General features: G+C 40.2%; 1 protein-coding gene across 1 annotated transcript in view; it reads right to left on the bottom strand.

Annotated features, from left to right (window-relative positions):
- The window catches only part of reln (reelin), a 307,273-nt gene that overhangs the window by 163,570 nt on the left and 123,124 nt on the right, over positions 1–20,579 (bottom strand). The window contains exons 9-12 of the mRNA XM_059987188.1: positions 19,664–19,760; positions 15,734–15,974; positions 5,115–5,260; positions 2,332–2,483 (exon numbers count right to left, since the gene is read on the bottom strand). Coding sequence (XP_059843171.1) covers positions 2,332–2,483; positions 5,115–5,260; positions 15,734–15,974; positions 19,664–19,760 — 636 coding nt within the window. The remainder of the gene's footprint in view (positions 1–2,331; positions 2,484–5,114; positions 5,261–15,733; positions 15,975–19,663; positions 19,761–20,579) is intronic.

Genomic DNA, 20,579 nt, shown 5'->3' with positions numbered 1-20,579 from the left:
ATTGGCTCTTCACTCAACCCTGACACATCTGGACGGCAAAGATGCACACAGCAGGATGCTCCTTATTGACTACAACTCAGCTTTCAATTCTATCATCTGCTCAAAACTAATCAATAAGCTTCAAGACCTTGGCTTCAGTACCTCCTTGTACAATTGGATCCACGATTTCCTTACTAGCAGACCTCAGTCAGTTCGGATTGGCAACATCTCCTCCATAATCTCCATCAGTACAGGTGCTCCACAAAGCTGTGTGCTTCGCCCCCTGCTCTACTCAAATTACACTTATAACTGTCTGGCTCAGCACAGCTCCACTGCCATATTCAAGTTTGCTGATGTCATTGGCCGAATCAAAGGCGGTGTTAAATAGCAGAGAGGAGGGAGATCGAAAATCTGGCTGAGTGGTGCCACAACAACAACCTCTCACTCAATGTCAGCAAGACCAAGGAGCTGATTATTGACTTCAGGAGGAGGAAACCAGAGGTCCATGAGCCAGTCCTCACCGGGGGATCAGAGGTGGAAAGGTCATCAACTTTAAATTCCATGGTGGTATCATTTAATTGCCCTTATGACCTGGGTCCAGCATACAAGGGCAATTATGAAGGAAGCACAGCAGGGCCTCTACTAGTTTAGGAGTTTGCATTAATTTGGTATGTCATCTAAAATTTAGACAACCTTTTGTGAATGTCTGGTGGAGAGTATATTGACTGACTGCATCACAGCCTGGTATGGGCACACCATTGCCCCTGCAAAGAAAATCCTACAAGAAGTGGTGGATTCAGCCCAGTTCATCATGGGTAAAGCCCTCCCCACCATTGAGAATATCTACATAGAGTATGGTCACAGGAAAGCAGCATCCATTATCAGTGACCCAACCCCTCCCAGATCTTGTTCTTTTCTTGCTGCTGCCCAGGAAGAGGGTACCGGAGCCTCAGGACTCACACCACCAGGTTCAGGAACAGTTACTACTCCTTAACCATCAGGCTCTTGAACCAAAGGGGATAACTTCATTCAACTTCACTTGCCCCATCATTGAAATGTTCCCACAACCAATGGACTCACTTTCAAAGACTCTTCATCTTATGTTCCCAATAATTATTGCTTATTTATTAATTATTATTATTTCTTTCTTTTTGTACTTGCACAGTTTGTTGACTTTTGCACACTGGTTGAACACCCAAGTTGGTGCGGTCTTTCATTGATTCTATTATGGTTATTATTCTATTCTAGATTTATTGAGTATGCCTGCAAGAAAATAAACTCAGGGTTGTATATGACGACATATATGTACTTGGATGATAAATTTACTTTGAACTTTGTACCCTTCCACTCCTAACATCTGCCTTTCATTGCTCATTTCACCCCTCTCCCACAGGTCCCACCCAGCTGCTCCCCACACATTTCACCCACTGGATCTCCTCACCAATCTGATTCCATCTGCCCTCCATCATTCTCCAAATGGTTTCTCCTTATCATCTTCTTTCCTTCTTTACTTCTCAGATTCCAGCCATGGTAGCCTTTGTGTTACCACTTAACCCCTCAGCAGATGTCTCCACCTTCACTCATCCTTCACCCCAGCTGTCTCCTTCTGTCCTTTGTTTTTAAGGTCTACATCCATTTAAAACCCACATACTCCTGCCTTCCAACTCCACACCTTCCGCTCATCCTTCACCCCACTTTGGTCAACTCATTGCTGCTGGCCCATCTCATCCTACCCTTTCTTTTTTCCGGCTATCTTCCCTATCCACTCTTGGTCTTGATGTAGGGTCTTGACCCAAAGGGTTGATAATTGCTTCCTCCACTCCCCCCCCCCACAGATGCTGATCATCCCACTGAGTTCCTAAAGCTTAAGTCAAAGCTAAATCCCACTGAACAGATGCACTTCTGTTATAAGAAAAGTTAAAGTGATTGTTGTCTTGAAACTCTGTGTGTGTTTCATCCAAAGAATGGAGATTTTCAGACAATAGGTAGAAATAAGAACTGATCATAATTTGGGGGGGTGTGTCATGGTTCTTAAGAAGTTTAAGAACTTGTCATGAATATTCTTTCTGTTAGAGTGTTCTCTACTTCTTATGTTCAGGTTTTCTGATAGCAATCCCTTCATACATCCGAGGTAAAGGTGCAGCTTATATGGATGTTGTTGTTAAGCAATGGTTTGTTCTGGTGAGTTTATTACTCACACTCAGACTTCTTCCTCCTTCTCAAAGGCAGCCAAGTCATAATTTTACACAAGGTTCAACCCAGAGAGTTAATTTATTTAACTTATAGCATATGAGCAGTTGGAATTAAAAAATACTGGCACTCTGTAATATGTTTCTTGCCTTTATGACTCACCCATGGTGAAGTAAAACCTGAGGTTTCCACCATTAGTTGTGTCCAGAAAGGGTGTGCAGGCACCACGATTGCCATCTTCAAGGAACACAAGAGAGGAGCCCGATTCCAGCTCTCCGCACTCTGAGCCAATGACAGCTCCTGACGTCTCCCAGCTGCAGAGAGGAAAATGTGGGAAAGGTCAGCACCGCTGTTTCTGCTTCACACTTTAATTGCAGTTGTGATAACACTTACATTCCACTTTACTTTATAAACACTCGAAACAAACCCACTTTTGTTTCAAGGGCTGAAAACTGCAGAAGCTCAGCAATGTATAAGATTGTCTCTGTGTTGCTTGATTGCCTTGATAAAAATAATTACCAGAAAGGCTAATGCAAACACAGTTTTATTAACCACAGGACAAGATAAGAAATGCTAATCTATGGTTTAAAGCATATAACTTGAGGAATTCAAAGTTGCTTGAGTGTGTGATGGAAATTCTACTATTAAAATTGTTTACTGCAAAGTGACATTGATGATTTTCAGAAATACATACCTGCATTAACAAGACATTTTTAGATGCAATGCTGGAGCGAAAAGGGATTGGACTGATGACTGCCACAGTGAAACAAGACTCTAATTGGAAACCTGACCAGTCTAGACTAATAATGGGGATCTGTAGCTGCAAATTCCGGCAGGCCACTAATTTAAAACAGCAAGATTTTCTTTTCACAGACCTATTTAAAACATTTGCATGTCAACTGAATCTTAGGTTCTCTAGTAGAGTTGCTACTCGAAAATCAATTGCAGACTGAAGCACGGCGTTAACTACTGGCATTTATAGAGTTGGCAAATTATTGATGAAAGGAAACAATCAAATAACAGACCACTGAAATAAAATTAGAAAGTTCTAGAAATGCACAGAGATACATTTGAAAGAAAGAAACAGATACTATTGATCAGAACAGAAAGTGCTTGAAGAACTCAGCAGGTCAGGCAGCATCTATGAAGGGAAATGAACAGTTGTGTTTCAGGCCAAGACCTTCCTTAAGAAACTTCTGCCCCCTTTCTTTCCAGTACTGATGGAGAGCATCAGCACAAAACACCAACGATTCATTTCCCTTGATGCACACAGTTTGACCTGCTGAGTTCCTCCAGCACTTTTTGCATGTTGCTCCAGTTTTTCTCAAGACCCAATTTATTGATGGTTTCATCAATCAGATGTATGTAAGAAAAAAATATAAGTTTGCAGTTAGTTAATATCTTTCAGGTGCTTTTAGGGCAATGGTGAATATTGAAAACACATAGATTTAGAATTAATTAAAGCACTTAAAAATCCATTACATATTTGCCAAATTATTGTGTTGTTTTAACATTTACTGGAATCCATCCAATTTTATGAGAAGCTTCTAGAACCTGGCATTATTTATATGCAAACAGTGAAAGTAAATGCACATAATGATGAAGAAATCTTGTTCATGGATGCTTACTAATTCTTTGCTGGAAGCAATTATTCTAATCTCTTTAAATCCTGGTTGCTGCAACAATAACTACATACATTTACATAATACCTTTAATGTTGCAAATACCCTGAGTACTGCCAAGGGCTAGAAGAAGTGAAGTGTTTACAAGCAGTAACAGGAGAATTACACAGACACTGTAGTATAGGGAAAGGCAACAGGACTCCTCTTAGCAGCTCATCTTCACTTCGATATGCAACCCCCTTTCACTGTGTCAAATGCACCTCTCCTCCAACAACCCACTAAAACTATTGTTAAATGCTAACACAATTCTCCACTGAAAATCTCACTTTCAGGAGAGCATCACATTACTTCATAATATAAAAAAAGTAAGTACCACCATACAGAGTTATTAAAGGCACGGTTGAGGAGAAAGATCACAGGCTTGTTAAAATTGGGATGAAATATAGGATGGGACAATGTTCCAGATATCCTCTCTGAAGGGTGGCATTAAGTGGAAAGACATGTGGTTAGAGTGCTCAAGCCTGGTTGGACAAGAAAATGTACAGAAGTGCAAATGAAGTAGCTGCTAATTAATGCTCAATATATAAGTGGCCCAGTAAGAGTCTAACCACCTCAGAACAAAGACCATTTGTACATATTGTTGGTTTTCTGTAGTGGAAGAAGCACAATAATGGGAAAATAATGCCAATAATTGAAGCATCCTTCACATCACCAAACACATTAAAATTCTAAATCCAGTCTTATTCAGGTATTTGCACTTTGTTAAACTAAACAAAGAGAACATTTTTTTTCTTTGAACTCAAACAAGTGCATTTCAGCTTGCTATTGAGCTTGATGCAACTATATATTAAACATTGTGGAGTCACAAAGGGTTAACAGAAAATTAAATTCTCTGAGGAGGACATTAAATGGATATCCCTGAGCTGTCAAATTGAACATGCATCAGCAGCGAGGATAAGTTCAGGGAATTGAAGTCCCTCTGCTGTCAAGAGCTTTTTTTATATATCTAGGTGTACAGGAAACCTTTCAGAACCTCTGTAGCCATGAACTGGGAGATGATTTATTTTTCTAGGGCAATGAAGTAAAAAGCTATGCTTGCTTTTCTTTTAAGTTGCAAGAGTAAGAAACGAGTTAAATGTTATTTCTAGAGTTTGCTTTCCACCCCACTACAAATACTCAATTCTTCCTCTCAGCAAATTTATTTGGCTGGTAGCTGCAGTTTAAATATGTATGTGCAGGGCTAGTGCAGCCCTCTTTTGAATTTCATTTATCCCCATGATAACAGTACACATCTCCAGAATACTAGAAATAACAAGCACTTACCCTGCAGGCTGACTTTCAAACTCTTCTACCCACTGTGTTACAATGCCTTCAGTCCGAAGATCAATGTCCCTGGTTGTTACAAAGTTAAAATCAGTGCCCTCTGTCCCATGAAAATACATGGAGTTTCCATCAGACTGACAGCTATGCTGTGGAGAGAGGGAGAGAGACAGACAGACAGACGGAGGAGAGAGCATTACATTTTCTTTTTCCTATTTTTGTAAATGCAATCAATTTGCATTTCAACAAAGAGAATTTTATAGAGCGTTCAATTATTCATTCATTATAGTTTTAAACATTGTTTATTATAATGGAGAATCACAATTAAAACCAACATTACTCTTTCATGTTATAGCGGTAAACAATATTTTCATGAGTGTTTCATAGTCTGATTATTATTCTGACTCCTTCCCCCTTCCTTTCCAGTCCTGATGAATAGTCTCGGCCCGAAACGTCAACTATTTATTCCCCTCTGTAGCTGCTGACAGACTGCTGAGTTCCTGCAGCATTTTGTGTGTGTTGCTCTGGATTTCAAGAATCTGCAGAATCTCCTGTGTTTATGAAATGAAAATCCTTTGCTTTTATTATCAAAGTCTTTTTACAATATTTTATATGATAATATTAACCTTGACCTTCTATTCACAACACTTCTTTTAAATTTCTGTTACCACCCTCATCTATAGCTCAATAGCTTAGTCATAGTGGTATACCCATGAGTCAGTATTTGTACAGTCTTAACTATGGGCTAATTTAAAGTTACAATTGTCTGTTTGATGCTGTACTTCCTCAGATTTATTTTAAGGTCTTGCTGTATTGTACCCTCAAAAAGCTCTCTCTTGGAGTTCCTGATGTTTCTGTTCACCAAGCCATTTAGCATCTTGACATTGAAGGTGTAATTGTCTTCCCTTCGGAAAAGGATTATCTCAACCGTCTCCTACCAATAAATATGGTCATTTGTTTGCCTATTCTACTAGCCTGACCGTGCCTACATGAAGCTTCTTACAGCTCCTCTCATTATTTGCTGAACCTCTGAATTTTTCATCTCCAACACTTTTCGATTTCCTCCTGCATTCCAAATTTAAATCATACAGCTTGATAGACAATTAATTCTAGCCTTTGGAGTACCATTTTCAACTCTTTGCCCCACCAAACAATGTTCATTTGTTTTTCTCTGCCTGATCCATGCTGTTCCATTTCCATTGCTATCCAATAATTAAGTGTAATAATCATTCTGTGAGACATTTTAGTGAAATCTATTTGAAATTCAATCCATGTTCCACTATTTGCATTCTTTAATCTTTATAATGAATTAGATTCTCATTAAAAACAATTAGCTTTGTAAGACAAGAGTGGTCTCCAACAAATCGTAATTACTAAATGGTCACATCCAAATGACAGCCTCCAATAGTTTGCCCATATCCATGATGCCTCTGCTTTTTCCTTCAACTGTCTAGAGTGTACACTGCAATCCAGTGACAACCTTTGTGTTTCATTTATTTTCCCCAGCACTTGCAGCAATAATTCTATATATTTTTCAATTGCACTTAATATTGACAAGTCATTTATTTTAAAAATATGGTCAAGCAATATTCCAGTGCAAGTAGGCCTTTCATCTCTTCAACTGAAAATCTTATTGTGACAAAGTTACTTTGTGCTAGTAATCTGTCACAGCATGAGCTTCATACAGATGTCAAGCAGCAAAAACATAAAGGAAGGAAGGCTCTGATATAATAATCCCCCTTCAGAAACAGATCATGTGAATCAAAGGCTTCAGAGAGCAGCAAGGGAAGGCCTGTTTGAGGAAAGTTGTTAGAACTGTTGATAAACAAAATTGATCAATTTATAAAGTCTGGCTCTTCTAGTAATTTTTACAATTTTCAAATCCCTCTTATTCCAGAAATATTATTTTTAGCATCTAAACATAAAAGCTTATTTATATAGCACTTTTCATAAAAGCGATGTAGTTCAAATACTTAATGAAATAACAGGAGATTAGCAGAATCACTCTGAAATGCTTTGTTAATGAATGCAGCAATATGATTGCATTCTCTTTATGAAGACAATCAGTATTTAAATGTGTTTTGCGAATTGCTCTTTTGTGGTTGAGAAATTTCAGTCAAATAGTTCGACATAACTGAAATGGTGTAAGTGTAAAATACAAATTACACAGTACAAGTACAAAGTACATTTATTATCAAAGTATGTATACTATATCCAACCTAGAGATTTTTCCATCTTACAAGCAGCCACAAAACAAAGAAGCACAGCAGCACTCATTAAAAAAATCTACAGAACAAAGATAGTTGAACACCCAACATGCGAGAAACAAATGATGCAAATAAAAGTAACCAGGTAACACTCAGAACTGCAAGGTCCACGAAAGTGAGACCACAGCCATGGGGCCAGTTTCACCACTGCAGCCGGTCCAGGCACCCGATGGTTGCAGGCTAGTCACAAGGTCAGTTCAGCACGGTACAGCAAGCCGAACCTCGCCCCGTCCCTCACCCCCAGGCCCCGACCTTTTCAATCTGGCCCAATGATTAAATTGGCTCATTCCTCAGTCTCAGGCCTGGGCCCTGCCCCACTGAGCTGTCCCCAAGTCCACTCCAGCAATGGCTGCCGCAGCCATGTACCCTTGAGCCTCCAGTTCACCGAATCTCCCAGAATACCACATGAATAACAGATTGTTTGGTCAGTTCAAAAGCTCAGCTCGCAAAGGGAAATTACCGGCTCTTGATTGCAGTGATCATAGTGCAGAAGAAGTGTGGTAAATATAGTAGCCAGTAGTTTTGTTTGTTGCCAGCAAAGCTTCGCTGTGTCTCACCAGTGCTATCTAAAATTAATCCTGTTCTCTCATTGCACTTTCTCTATAGGTTACATTACTAGCCAAGAGGAGATATACCCCGGTAAATTTTATTCAAGTACAATTTTCAATGTAAAATCACAATAAGTGCTCCATGTTGTTCTGTGGGACCAACTAAAAATGTTTTTAGTACCTCCTTTTCTGAATGCAGCTTCCAGACACTCTATAGGTAGTTTTAGTTATAATATTAAAATTTGCTTAATATAGTTTTACAGTTAAAATATTTTAACCAGATACTTCAAAGTTGTAATGGTATAAAATCACACTGGTATTAATTAAATAGGCTTCAGTCTCCTAGGTAACCAGCTGGAAATGAGTGCAATACCAAACAGTTCAGACTTTATTGAGGTGTCTGCAAAAGTAATAGAACTAATAAAACTATTAGATGAAGGAAGTGATTTTAAAGCAGACATGGTAACTGATGTTGCAGCCTGACTGTGTAGGAGTTGATGAGGATCCTTTGCAAGCACATCTGAAATAGGTGAGGACAGGTTGAACATCTCTTCAGGGCTGCCGAGCTGGAGTCCAAGATTCTGACACTGTGATTCATAGAAACATAGAAAACCTACAGCACAATAAAGGCCTTTCGGCCCACAAAGCTGTGCCCAACGTGTCCTTACCTTAGAGCTAACTAGGCTTACCCATAGCCTTCTATATTTCTCCATGTACTTATCCAGGAATCTCTTAAAAGACCCTATCATTTCCACCTCCACCACTGTAGCCGACAGCCTGTTCCACGCACTCACTACTCTCTGTGTAAAAAAAACTTACCCCTGACATCTCCTCAGTACCTACTTCCAAGCACCTTTAAACTGTGCCCTCTCGTGCTAGCCATTTCATCCCTGGGAAAAAGCCTCTGACTATCCACATAATCAATGCCTCTCATTATCTTATACATCTCTATCAGGTCACCTCTCATCCTCCGTCATTCCAAGGAGAAAAGGCCAAGTTCACTCAACCTATTCTCATAAGGCATGCTCCCCAATCCAGCAACATCCTTGTAAATCTCCTCTGCACCCTTTCTATGGTTTCCATGCCCTTCCTGTAGTGAGGCAACCAGAACTGAGCTCAGTACTCCAAGTGGGGTCTGACCAGGGTCCTGTATAGCTGCAACATTACCCCTCAGCTGCTAAACTCAATCCCACGATTGATGAAGGCCAATGCACCATATGCCTTCTTAACCACAGAGTCAATCTGCATAGCAGCTTTTCAGTGCCCTATGTACTCAGATCCCAAGATCCCTCTGATCCTCCACACTGCCAAGAGTCTTACCTTTAATACTATATTCTGCCATCATATTTGACCTACCAAAATGAACCACCTCATACTTACCTGGGTTGAACTCCATCTGCCACTTCTCAGCCCAGTTTTTCATCCTATCAATGTCCTGCTGTAACCTCTGACAGCCTTCCTCACTACCCACAACACCCCCAATCTTTGTGTCATCAGCAAATTTACAACCCCACCCCTCCACTTCCTCAATCATCAGGGAGTGGTGAAAGTTACCTGGATACCTTGTTGCAAGAAGTTGGTGCAACGAGCTAGAAAAAGATGCCGCCAGGAAGTTTTTGCAGACCCAGGTGACTTCTTCAAGTTCATCTGTGAAACAGCTTCTTCTTGTCTCAAATCCTACTTTTCTTTTCAAGGTGGCTGGGGTCCTGTCGGAGTCTGTGATCTACAGCTGCAGCTCATTCCATGGCTCTCCAGGAGCGTGGGTCTCTGAATCGCTGTGCGGCTTGCCGTTTCAGTATCTTCAGGTGCAGCCTGGAAGGTGTGCACCTTCAGGGTGTGGCCCTGTGGACGACCCGGTTCCTCGCTGTTGTCGCCGGCTGAAGACTAAAACATCGAGAGAGCAGGCGCTGTTGGAAGAAGGTCCTTGTACTCGAGCGATTCTCTCTCTCTCTCTTCTGGTGGTGAGTTGATCCTCACGTTGGAAGACTCGGAGAAGTGACATGGAAGATTGTAACATCAAAACAGTGAGCTGCTGGTCTCCTGCTCTCATTGTTGCAGGAGCAATCTCTCTCCCTCCCTCGCCAGTGTGAGCGAGAGAGAGAGCCTGTCTGAGATACTAAAATGTCAGGATGGCTGTAGTTTTTGATGCATTCTAGATCAAGGTCTCTTTGGTGGCTTGTTTTCGTGGTGGGGGACGGAGGGGCCCATGGCTTCACTGGTGTAAGTCGGGGGGAGGGTGGTTAATGCTCTACTGTCATTCATTCTTTGGGCTTTTTTCTGTTTTGTGGACGTCTGTGAAGAGTTAGAAATTTGGATTGTATACTGTATACACTCTCTGATATTAAATTGAACCATTAAACATTCCTAGATCACATACTGTGGTATTGGTTGCCAAGACAGGCAGGAGGATGTAACTATGAATGACTCAGATATGTGAAACCCATGAGATGGTATTACAGGAGAGGCAGCCATTACACTTGTCCACCAATGTGAATGAGAATAGAATCAGCGGAGTAAATGAGAAAACTGAGCATAATATCATGGTAAAGTGGGCCAATCAAATGGGGGAGGGGGCAGTGCGAAAAGGAATTTAGTGGTTAGGGGGACAATAGAAATTGCTCTCAGCAGTTGCAAGTGCACAACTTACGGCTGTATTGTCTGCCAAGCACGAGGGTCAAGGACATCTTACCCAGGCTGGGGAGATGAATTTGGATTGGGAAGGGAAAGACACAGTTGTTCTAGTCTACGAGGGAATGAGTGATAATGATTGAGGGATGATTTCAATGAATGACATAAGCTTCTTATGAGGCTTGATAGAGTAGACATAGAATTGATATTTCTCCTGGACAGGATGTGTAGATCCACGGTCACAGTCCAACTGTGCACTTTTGTTCTGATTGTGTTTTTGTGTAAAAACTGTGTATCATTTATATTTTATTACATTTTTCTTGTGAATGCTGCTTAATTGTTGCAAGGTGCCTGTGGTGCTGGTGCAAGCATGATTTTTATATACTCATACATATGACAACAACCCAACTTTGACTTTGAAAATAAGTGGTCAGTCATTCAGGCAGAGTTGAGAAGAAATTTCATCACTGTTAGTCGATGTTTTGAATTCTATATCTATGAGATCGAACATTGATATAGAGGCTCAACTGTTCTTTATACTCATGACAAAAATTAATAGATTTTAGATATTTAAGGAATCAATGAACATAGGCTTCTGCAGGAAGATGGTGGTGAGGTGAGAGATCAGTAATGATCTCACTGAATGACAAACCATGCAAAACAGACTAAATGGCTTACTTGTGTTTATGCTTCATATATTGTTAGAGATAGGACAAAGGGGGTTCTACTTGTAGACCATAAGCAGTGCAGTCCAAATAAAAAAAAACAGGATTCCCAAGGAAATAATCGCTAAATTACTATCTGAGCTATATGCAAATTGCCATCAGCTAAATAAGATCAGAGAGCTGAACGGTTCAAGGACTGCCGTGTGAGAAACTGGGTCCCGTTCATGAGGTACTGGCACCGGAACTGGGGAAAGCAGTCAGCATGGTAGCGTAAAGGTTAGCTCAACGCTTTACAGCACAGAGGACCGGGGTTCAATTCCTGCCCCTGCCTGTAAGTTTGTCCATTCTGCCCATGACCGCATGGGTTTCCTCCAGCTGCTCTGGTTTCCTCCCACAGTCCAAAGACAAAACATTTATTAGGTTAATTGGCCATTGTAAATTGTCCTGTGATTAGATTAGAATTAAATCGCAGGATTGCTAAATGGAGTGGCTACTCCAAGCTGTGTCTCAATAAAAAAATAAATTATGTAACCTTAGCACTGAATTATATCGGAAAACAGGTTTGCACCCCAAGATCCTGATAGATCTCTTTAATATACGGAGACTCTCTGGCCCAATGTCGCACTTCATCGACTGAACCTAAACAACTTCAAAATCAGTGTTTTTGATATTAAACCTGCACATTTCAGAGTTTGACCTAAACTGAAAATTTATTTTGTGGGGGTGGGGTTTGCCTAATGAAAACTGAATCATATAGCAGTAGAAAGCCATCTTAAACTGTTTAACAAAAAAATAAACAATTTGCAGATTCAGTCAATTTCATACTTTCATACCGCTGAGTGAATAATAATTCAGGCTAAATTGCTGTGGTGAACATGGAAGATTTGTATAAATCCAGTGCGTGAGCAGAGTGATCCTGCATGAAATGAGCTGAGAAACTCTCAGATAATGTCCAGTTACTCTGGGATGCCAGATTTATTAGAATTAGACATTGTGAAATCCTTCAATCCTTCTCAAAGATCTATGAATGACTTTGAAGTACATGTCAGGGGTGAAATAAATTCCAATAGACTTAATTTAATGGGGAATGAACTAATTATATTTAATATGACAGCAAAAGGGAATATATGGTTTAAGTTTTCAGCAGTTCTTTGATGGCTTGGTACTAATCCACACTGACTTTTAGCACCTGCAATAGTTGCAATTTTTGTATGAATATTTGTGTTAAAGTAAAATGACATATTAAGCTTGTGTTTGTTAAAGGATTATTTCTAGTTTAATTCAAATGCTTACAGGACATTCAGTGTTGGAAGATTTAGGGATGTCATTAAGGAACCACGGTATTGACAGGTGTATGTTGGGTTTATGTTGATGAGATGACTCATAACTTCGGTATCAGAGCCATACCAGCACAAGAGATACAAGAGCAGAAAGTACTGATGGAATATACAGACCTCACACAAAATGCTGGTGGAATATTGTTCCACCAGCATTTTGTGTGTGCTGCTTGAATTTCCAGTATCTGCAGATTTCCTCGTATTTACTGAATAAACAGACCTGGAGGTTTATAGATAAATGGCAGCAAATGGAGGCTAGACTTGGCATATCCCACAACAGAGGAAAGGAAAAAAGATATTCCATCCACCTTAAAATGTTTCACAAAGAAAGGCTCAAACCCAGAACATGCAGAAACTGGTCAAAGCGCTGATCCTCGTTATAAGAATTCCAAATGGAAGAGATTGAGCAAATCCTAAAATGGCACCTCATGAATTTACTAAAAGAGCTGTGGATGGTCAACTGATTATTTTCAAGACTGAAACAAGCAGTTGTTTTTACCCAAGAGATTCTGCAGATGCTGGAAATCCACAACACACAAAATGCTGGAGGAACTCAGCAGGTCAGGCAGCATCTATGGGAATGAATAAACAGCCAGTGTTTTGAGCTGAGATGAAGAGACTTTGTCCAAAGTGTTGACTGGTTATTCATTTTCATAGATGCTGCCCAAGTTCCTCCAGCAGTTTGTGCGAGTTGTTTTTACCCATAATGGTTCCCATATCACCTTCCTCCTTATTGCTCAGATTCCAGTACACGTAGCCTTCGTGTTTCTACTTCACACTCTTCCAGCAGTCTGCATTTTTCTCCTTCCCTCCCCTGATTTGACTCCTTTATGCAGTTACCTGTGTGTTCCATACTTGAAATAACAAATTCACGAGACTGCAAATGAAGCATAAAGCTGCTGGATAAACTCAGTGGGTCAGGCAGCATCTTGGCAGAGGAATGGTCAATTTCCAGTCAATCAGAACTGAATGGGAAGGGAAAGGTGGAAGGGGAAATGGGGAGAGGTGGCCCAGGACCCAGTGGAAGATCAGAGGACTGAGGAAGGGTGAAGAATAACAGGCAGATTGAGTCAGTTAGGGAAGGAAGAGTGGAACTGGGAGATAGAGCTGGGTGCATGACAGACTGACATTTGGAGCACACAGTTGTAAGCCATTTTAACTCCCCTTTTCATTTCCACCTGTCCACTCTCCCAAAGCGAAGCCAAACATAAATTAGAAGAATAGCAGCTCATATTCAGCCTGATTAGTCTACAGCTCATTGGTATGAACAATGGAATCCCCAGTTTCAGGTAACCTGCTCCCCCCTGTCCCTTTGTCTTTGTGACACACCCACAATCCTACCCTCCTCCTACCACAATCAACCATTATCCTACCTGCTCCATCTACCCATCAACAACACACTCATCCTATTGGGTCTCCTATTCCCTCACCCAATGTACCTATCTGCCCACCTTCCCTCCCATATTTGGTTCCCTTCTTTTACCCATCTGTCTCTATCTACTAATCAACCCATTCTCACCTGGATTCACTCATTGCTTACAGCCTTTACCTCTTTATACTGACTATCTCCCTTGTATCTTTTCAAAATTAATAGAATGCGAGAATTATCCAAACGTCTTTTTTAATAAGACATTTCCAGCCACTTGGGGTGATGCAGTGCTAAGTAAACCTTCAAATCTCTGGAGCTCTTCTGAAGCACTAACAAACCTAATTAACTACATCTGAAGTTTTACTTTTATTCCCAGATCAGTTACAAACTGGCGTCCTGGAAATGATCCAATTTCCCAGCCTCACAGCTCATTGACACAGGCTCAATAAACCAATTGTTTGGAATCAAATGATCTTGCCAGGTGTGTCTGTACCTGTGCTACCCACTCACTCCTAGCACTCCTTCTCTGCCACCTGCCCCACCCCTCCCACCCTCACCATTCCAACATCCTTTGCTCCCACCAGATTTACAAACTTTCTCTCCACTTCACATTGACAAATACAGAAAAGGGCAAAAGTATTAGCATGCTCTCTCTCGCTATCTCTCTCCCTACCTCTCCCTGTATCTCTCTCTACCTCTCTCTATCTAAGACTTTCGCATTATACTGTATATTTCATTCTGAACGGGAAGACAGAAAAACATCTGTACATTGTAACAGTGAAATCTCAATTTAAGCAACAAACATGAGACCAATGTTGTAATGATTGACCATGAGAAACAGTCAAGATGAGAGCTTTAATTGACTTCCCCAATGCTATAACTTTTCTCTCTCTCTTTCCCAAGGTGTGGAAACATCTCATCTCAGTTCAAAATAACCAGCTCATTATCCTTAGTTAATATCCATTGGTTTGGGGGGATAAAGAACTTCTAAACATTTACTCGGTCAAGCATTCCAATTTATTGACCATACCATGGAACCCCAGAGGAAAAATAGGCCTATTATACTGTATTGCTTAAGCAAAAGAATGCCAATATTGTCAACAGAAATAATTAAAATAGACAAGGAAATACAAGGCTAGCTTCCAAAACAAGCAGGCTGCTCAGATAAACTAAAGCAATTCCCATTTCAAGGTTGTCCCACCAGAGGCAAATCCAAATGACCTCGCCTTCATGTCCTAGGAATGTTTTCTGTCACTTTTATTATCTCATGGTTAGATGCACATCAAATACTAATAAAATAAACTCTTGACTTCCTCCCCAAGGCTTCACTGTTGTGCTGATATTTTCTGACAGCTGGCCCTCACACTTTGCTATGATTACTGCTGTTGGCTTGCATGCATTGGGTTTGGACAATGGCAGATTGCAAATGGCTGGTGACAGATGGAGAGGAATGTGCCCTCAACACCTTCATTTCATAACAAGTGAACACCATAAATTTCTGAAATTACGAAGATGTCAATTCAAGACAAGCAGACAGAAGGGCATATTTGAGAGCCAGATGGACTAACACATTACTGCAATATAAATTCCATATTAAACTGTACTACATGTCATTTGTAAGCAGGTTTAAATTAATGCATTCTTCCAACAGGGGCATCTTTTAATGGCAATCATATTTTAACCTATTAATCATTGGAAATGAGTTCTCTACAGAATTATGGTTTATTAAATTAAAATTGAGATAGTGCAAAGAGGCAGAAGGTACAAAACAACAAATGATGAAGATAAGGGGATTATTGAGAGCAAACCTTCACTGTAGCTCCAGGGAAGAAAAGCCAATTGCCCGTGTCGACTGGATCCAGGTTATCTTCCAAGAGGGTCTGCTTGTGGGCAGCATTGATGATGAGAATGTTATCCAGAGCCCAGCAGGCTTCATATACCTGACTTGCTTGGACAGATTCCTGTGCCCATTTAAATTTGATATTTTCGCCTTTGGCATCTTGGGGAAGATAGATAATATGGATAACGGTGTTGGTGTTGGACGGAGCTCTGTAATGTAGAGATTAAATGCATAGGTTGTTTATCTCTTTATGTTCTCTTTTACCTTGTAGCTTTCTTGCTTTTATATGTCTTCAGAAATACCTCAGAGCAACATAACCACCCATGCTACCTGGTTAAGCTGTTCCTCAAGGAAGCCTGCTCAAACTTTATCAGAAAAGTACTTTGTAAATCATAAATTCCAAGGAAATCAATAGCTGGTGATGCCATGCTCCCAAACTTAAAAAATGGTGATCATTAACAATGGAGAAAAGAATCAAATGTTCTGGTTAAAGCTTTCTAAAATGTTTAGAAATTTTGAGAAAACGAATGTTAAATTTTTTTGAAAGGCTATAAAGCACCTACAATGTGATTGAATTTATTGAGTTAAATATACATCAATGAACAAAGACATTCCTCTCCCTTTTACAGCTGTTCCTCTCCACTGGAATGAATAGAGTTATTGTACCTGTACCAGTTCGAACTTGTCACAGATTAAGTAGACAGCTGGGAAATCACTGAACTTCAAGCAGTCCACCATCAGGGTGCATTGTACTTAATAGCAGCAATCACTGCTCAAATGTCCTGAGCTCATTCCTCAGGTACAGACGCTGATGTTCATAGCTCTGTGAGGAATTCTTCCAGTTCATTTGAGGCCATTATCTTCTCATTGCTTAACTTTTTCAGCAAATTTAAAGTTCACGAGGTGAAATCATGCAAATGGGATGAAGCAACTTTTCTTTTCATTATTTTCATCTTTAATTGGTGTACGTAACTTAATGCCCAACTCTTCTTTCGGCCCATATGGCAAGGGTATATTAACAGAAACTTACCCCACTCAGTTACAGCTCTTTCTCATCCAAAGCCTGTCAAAATACCCTAAAACCTTCAAAAGACCAAGACTGAAGATATATTGAGATTTGCTGTGCCAGCTGATACTTCCAGTGAAGGCCTGAACTGTCATGGTTGGCATTGGTAGGTTGGCAGGTGTGATTTGGAGAGCTAGTATGGTTGGAAGTGGGTGTTGATATCAGAAACCAGGCAGCTGTTCCACTGAACAAAGCTAAAAGTTCAATGCCATGACAGACAAGTGAAGGCACAGAAATTACTGGCCAGTTTACACCAATTAGTTACTCACCCTACTCAAAGAGCAGCTCACCCATTGTCACCACTTGTACCCATGTGTTTCAATCTGTATCTTAGCTTCAATGCAGAAAATTTGCTCCAACTAGTGCGGTAATTTTATTTTAATGATATTGTTCTTATTAATGCGCCAGTTTAGAAATTGAAGAATTTAAACCACTCAGTCTGGTTCTTGTATTTTTTGTAAAACATCTTTTCTTACATTTTTTCCTGCTTCTTTTTGTCACTTCATTGACAAAACTTACTTCTCTCTCTGTATTGCTTTTGTGCCTAATCCCAAATGTATTTAATGAGAGAGGTGGTCTGGTAATTTCACTGTGCTCGATCATACTCAATTCAGCCCACTGGTCAGAAGGCATTCTGTCTTTTATTTAAACCTTTACTCTTTGTTGGTAAACCCTGCGTGGGTCCGATGCTCTTGGGATCCTAGTGTTGAGACGTGTAGTGTATCCCTGCCTTAAAAGCAAACAGACCTCAGCTCAGACCCTACCTAAAACCTCTTGACAGGAGAGAAAGGGGTTAGGGGGCAGAGCCTAGCCTTTTGTTAAGGTCTGTACAGTTCAGGTAGCAATCTTAAATGTTTCCAACGAAATAATTAAAATAAAAAGGGAGTAAGCCAGTTTTTCAGCTCTCCTACGCAATACGGTTCATCCAATATCTCAATATCATATTCAAAGGTTCATTTATTATCAAAGTATACAACTCTGAAATTCTTCAATTCTCCACTTCACCATAAAACCAAGAAAGAAAATAATAGCAGCTTGATCAGCTAAAATCCCACCTCCCCGCAAAAGAAAACTGGAACAGGAACATCAACCCTGCCAAATTCACTCTCCCGCACAAACAGTGAACAAGATGGATCAGGCACATCGACCCACAAATCTCATGTCCTGTACAAGAAAAAACAAGCAAAACAGATCATGCACATTGTCCCCCAAATCTCTCCTCCCGCACGAAGAAAATGAGCAAAACAGATCAGGCACATCAACCCCAAAATCCTCTTCCTGCACACAAAAGTGAACAAAATGGATCAGGCACATTGACCCCCAAATACTCCTCCCTGCGCAAAAAAATGGGAAGTTTGGGCGAGAAAACACAATATCAAAGCTATAAGACTGAAAAATAGAGTCTATCGTCCACAGTCCGCATCCAAAACACAAACAAAAAAACTGAACATAGCCCTTGATGCATTTTTGTCGAGAAATTTACCTAGCTCCTTCCTGTTGCCTTCTGTGGTAGTGAATTCCACAGGCATTTCTCATCTCAGTCTTCAACATTTTACACTATAATCTGAGTCTGTGACCCCTTCTAGACTCTCACAGCTGGAGAAACCACCTTTCTACATCCCGCTTGTTAGGCCCAGCCAGAATTTTGAAAGTTGCAATGCAATCCCCTCTTATTCTTTTAAACTCAAGACTCTAGTAACTACAGACATAGTTGATTTAATTTCTCATCCTATGGCAAGTCCCACCACCTCAGGAATCAGTCTGGTGAATTTTTGTTGCACTTCCTCTATTACGAGTCAATTATTTCACAGGGAAAACCAAGTGGTACCCATCAAGGCAGAATAATTGTTGTGAAACGTTTTTGCCTTTGTATTCAAAATCTCATGCACTTAAGATCAATGTATTATTAGCCTTGTTAATAATCTATTGCTCCCAGAAGCTTGCTTTCACTGACTGGATCTTAATCTCCGTGCCAGGACTCCTAATGTAAAGAATTGGGGATTCACATCCTGCATCAGGTTCAACTGGATTCAATTCAAAAAGATGGATCTCTCATTGTTCAGGTCCTGTCACTGGAATACAGAGATGGGATGAAGTGACAATCACATTGGCTGCATAAGCCAGGGGTACAGTTATCTGTGAGCAGCTAAATGCTACCGGTTCCATTCACGGCTACCAGCCAGGGCCAGAGCCAGCCTGATTCCAGCTTGCTTAAAGGCTACAGTGGAACCAGTGAAGTTAAACTTGTTTATTTCAGAGTCAGGATAAGTTCAAGAGGCTTCAATGAAATTACATCTCGTAGACTTAACAAAATGGACTGTGTATTTGAGGATACTATAAGCCTTAAAATTCTGTGCGTTCAGTTGATCAACGTGACCCTGCACCCAGAACAATTAAGAGAAAACGAATAGGTTCATCTGACAAGTATCTTAGCAGCTGCTTCAATGACAACACTGAAGGGCTGGTAAAGACCTCCTATGTACTGTATGCATGTGAACAGAAGAAGATAAAAAAACATAATTGGGGAGGAATGACTCTTTAACCCCGAAAATGCCATTATACTTTACAAAGTATTATGTCTTCAGCTTGGTGACTGTGCTATTAAAAAGTGTTCAATTTAGCAAATATTATGTCATGACTGTAGGGGAATGAAAATGAGCAAATTATTTCATTAAATAAGCTCATCTAAATTAAGAACCATTTCTGCCTGTAGTAGGTTTCCCCCAATCCTTTAAAATTGGTTATAGAGGGAGACCTGTCAATCACCACTCAGCCTGATCCTGCTGATTAAAGAATCTGTCACTTATTCTATCAACTTTCAGTGGCACAAACCTGATCCTTTCCAAAGCAATCCAATCGCTCGAGGAGTTCTTGGAATAGAAGACAGTGATACTGGGATCAGTGTAGCTATAGCGACAAGTGCCAGACCCTGTAAGCCAGATCAGAGGAGAAAACAAATAGCATCAGGAAACGATCACTTGTCGGCATCAGCAAGCACAGCAGTGACCTTCTGCTGCCCCTCTGTTGGTCTTTAGATGTTGGTGCTTTTGATTTATGATGAAATTATTGACTGATTTGTAGTTAAATGTAAATACTGAATTTTGCATCATTCATGACAGATGTGATGTATTGATAATAAATCACAACCCTGGAAAATCAACTGTCACACTCTCCCAGAGGGAAGGCTGAATAAATTGGAAAAAAAATTAGGAGCTGGTAATGCAAGTAGTTTCTCTTGCTTCAATTGCCAATTTAACAGCTCGGATGCATACTTGCTTTGGTACTTTTTGAAGATTAATAAGTATTTCAGTCAGGATAGAATTCTGATTTTCAGTTCAGAAAAACCATAAACATGTATCTCCTGCTGTCTCCAATTTAAAACCTGGTCCACACCAGCAATCACATTTTATGATGCCATTCAGCACAGCTGCAAAAATACATTGTGCTATGAACAATAACAGCTTTCAACCATAAATTAACCCAAAGCATTGACTAAGCAATGCAAAGGCGTCCTTGTACTCACTGTAGTTGACTGTTCAATGGAGTTATGACAAAAGTGCTGTAGATTTTGAGTTAAGACACTCTGATCTACTCATGGTGAAAGATGGAGTCTTGTACCGCAATCACATTCAGCTTTCTATAATTCTTTTCTACTTCAAAGTTAATAGAATTTTCTTTCTCCTTGAGATCCTTGCATGCATTCATATGAACAAGTCAACCTGAAGTCTTAATTGTTTCTCTTCCGCTG

This window comes from Hypanus sabinus, chromosome 13 (genome assembly GCF_030144855.1).
Source record: "Hypanus sabinus isolate sHypSab1 chromosome 13, sHypSab1.hap1, whole genome shotgun sequence".
Classification (NCBI taxonomy): Eukaryota; Metazoa; Chordata; class Chondrichthyes; order Myliobatiformes; family Dasyatidae; genus Hypanus; species Hypanus sabinus.
The sequence above is the reverse complement of the archived record's forward strand: the minus strand, read 5'-3'. Positions and strand labels throughout refer to the sequence as shown.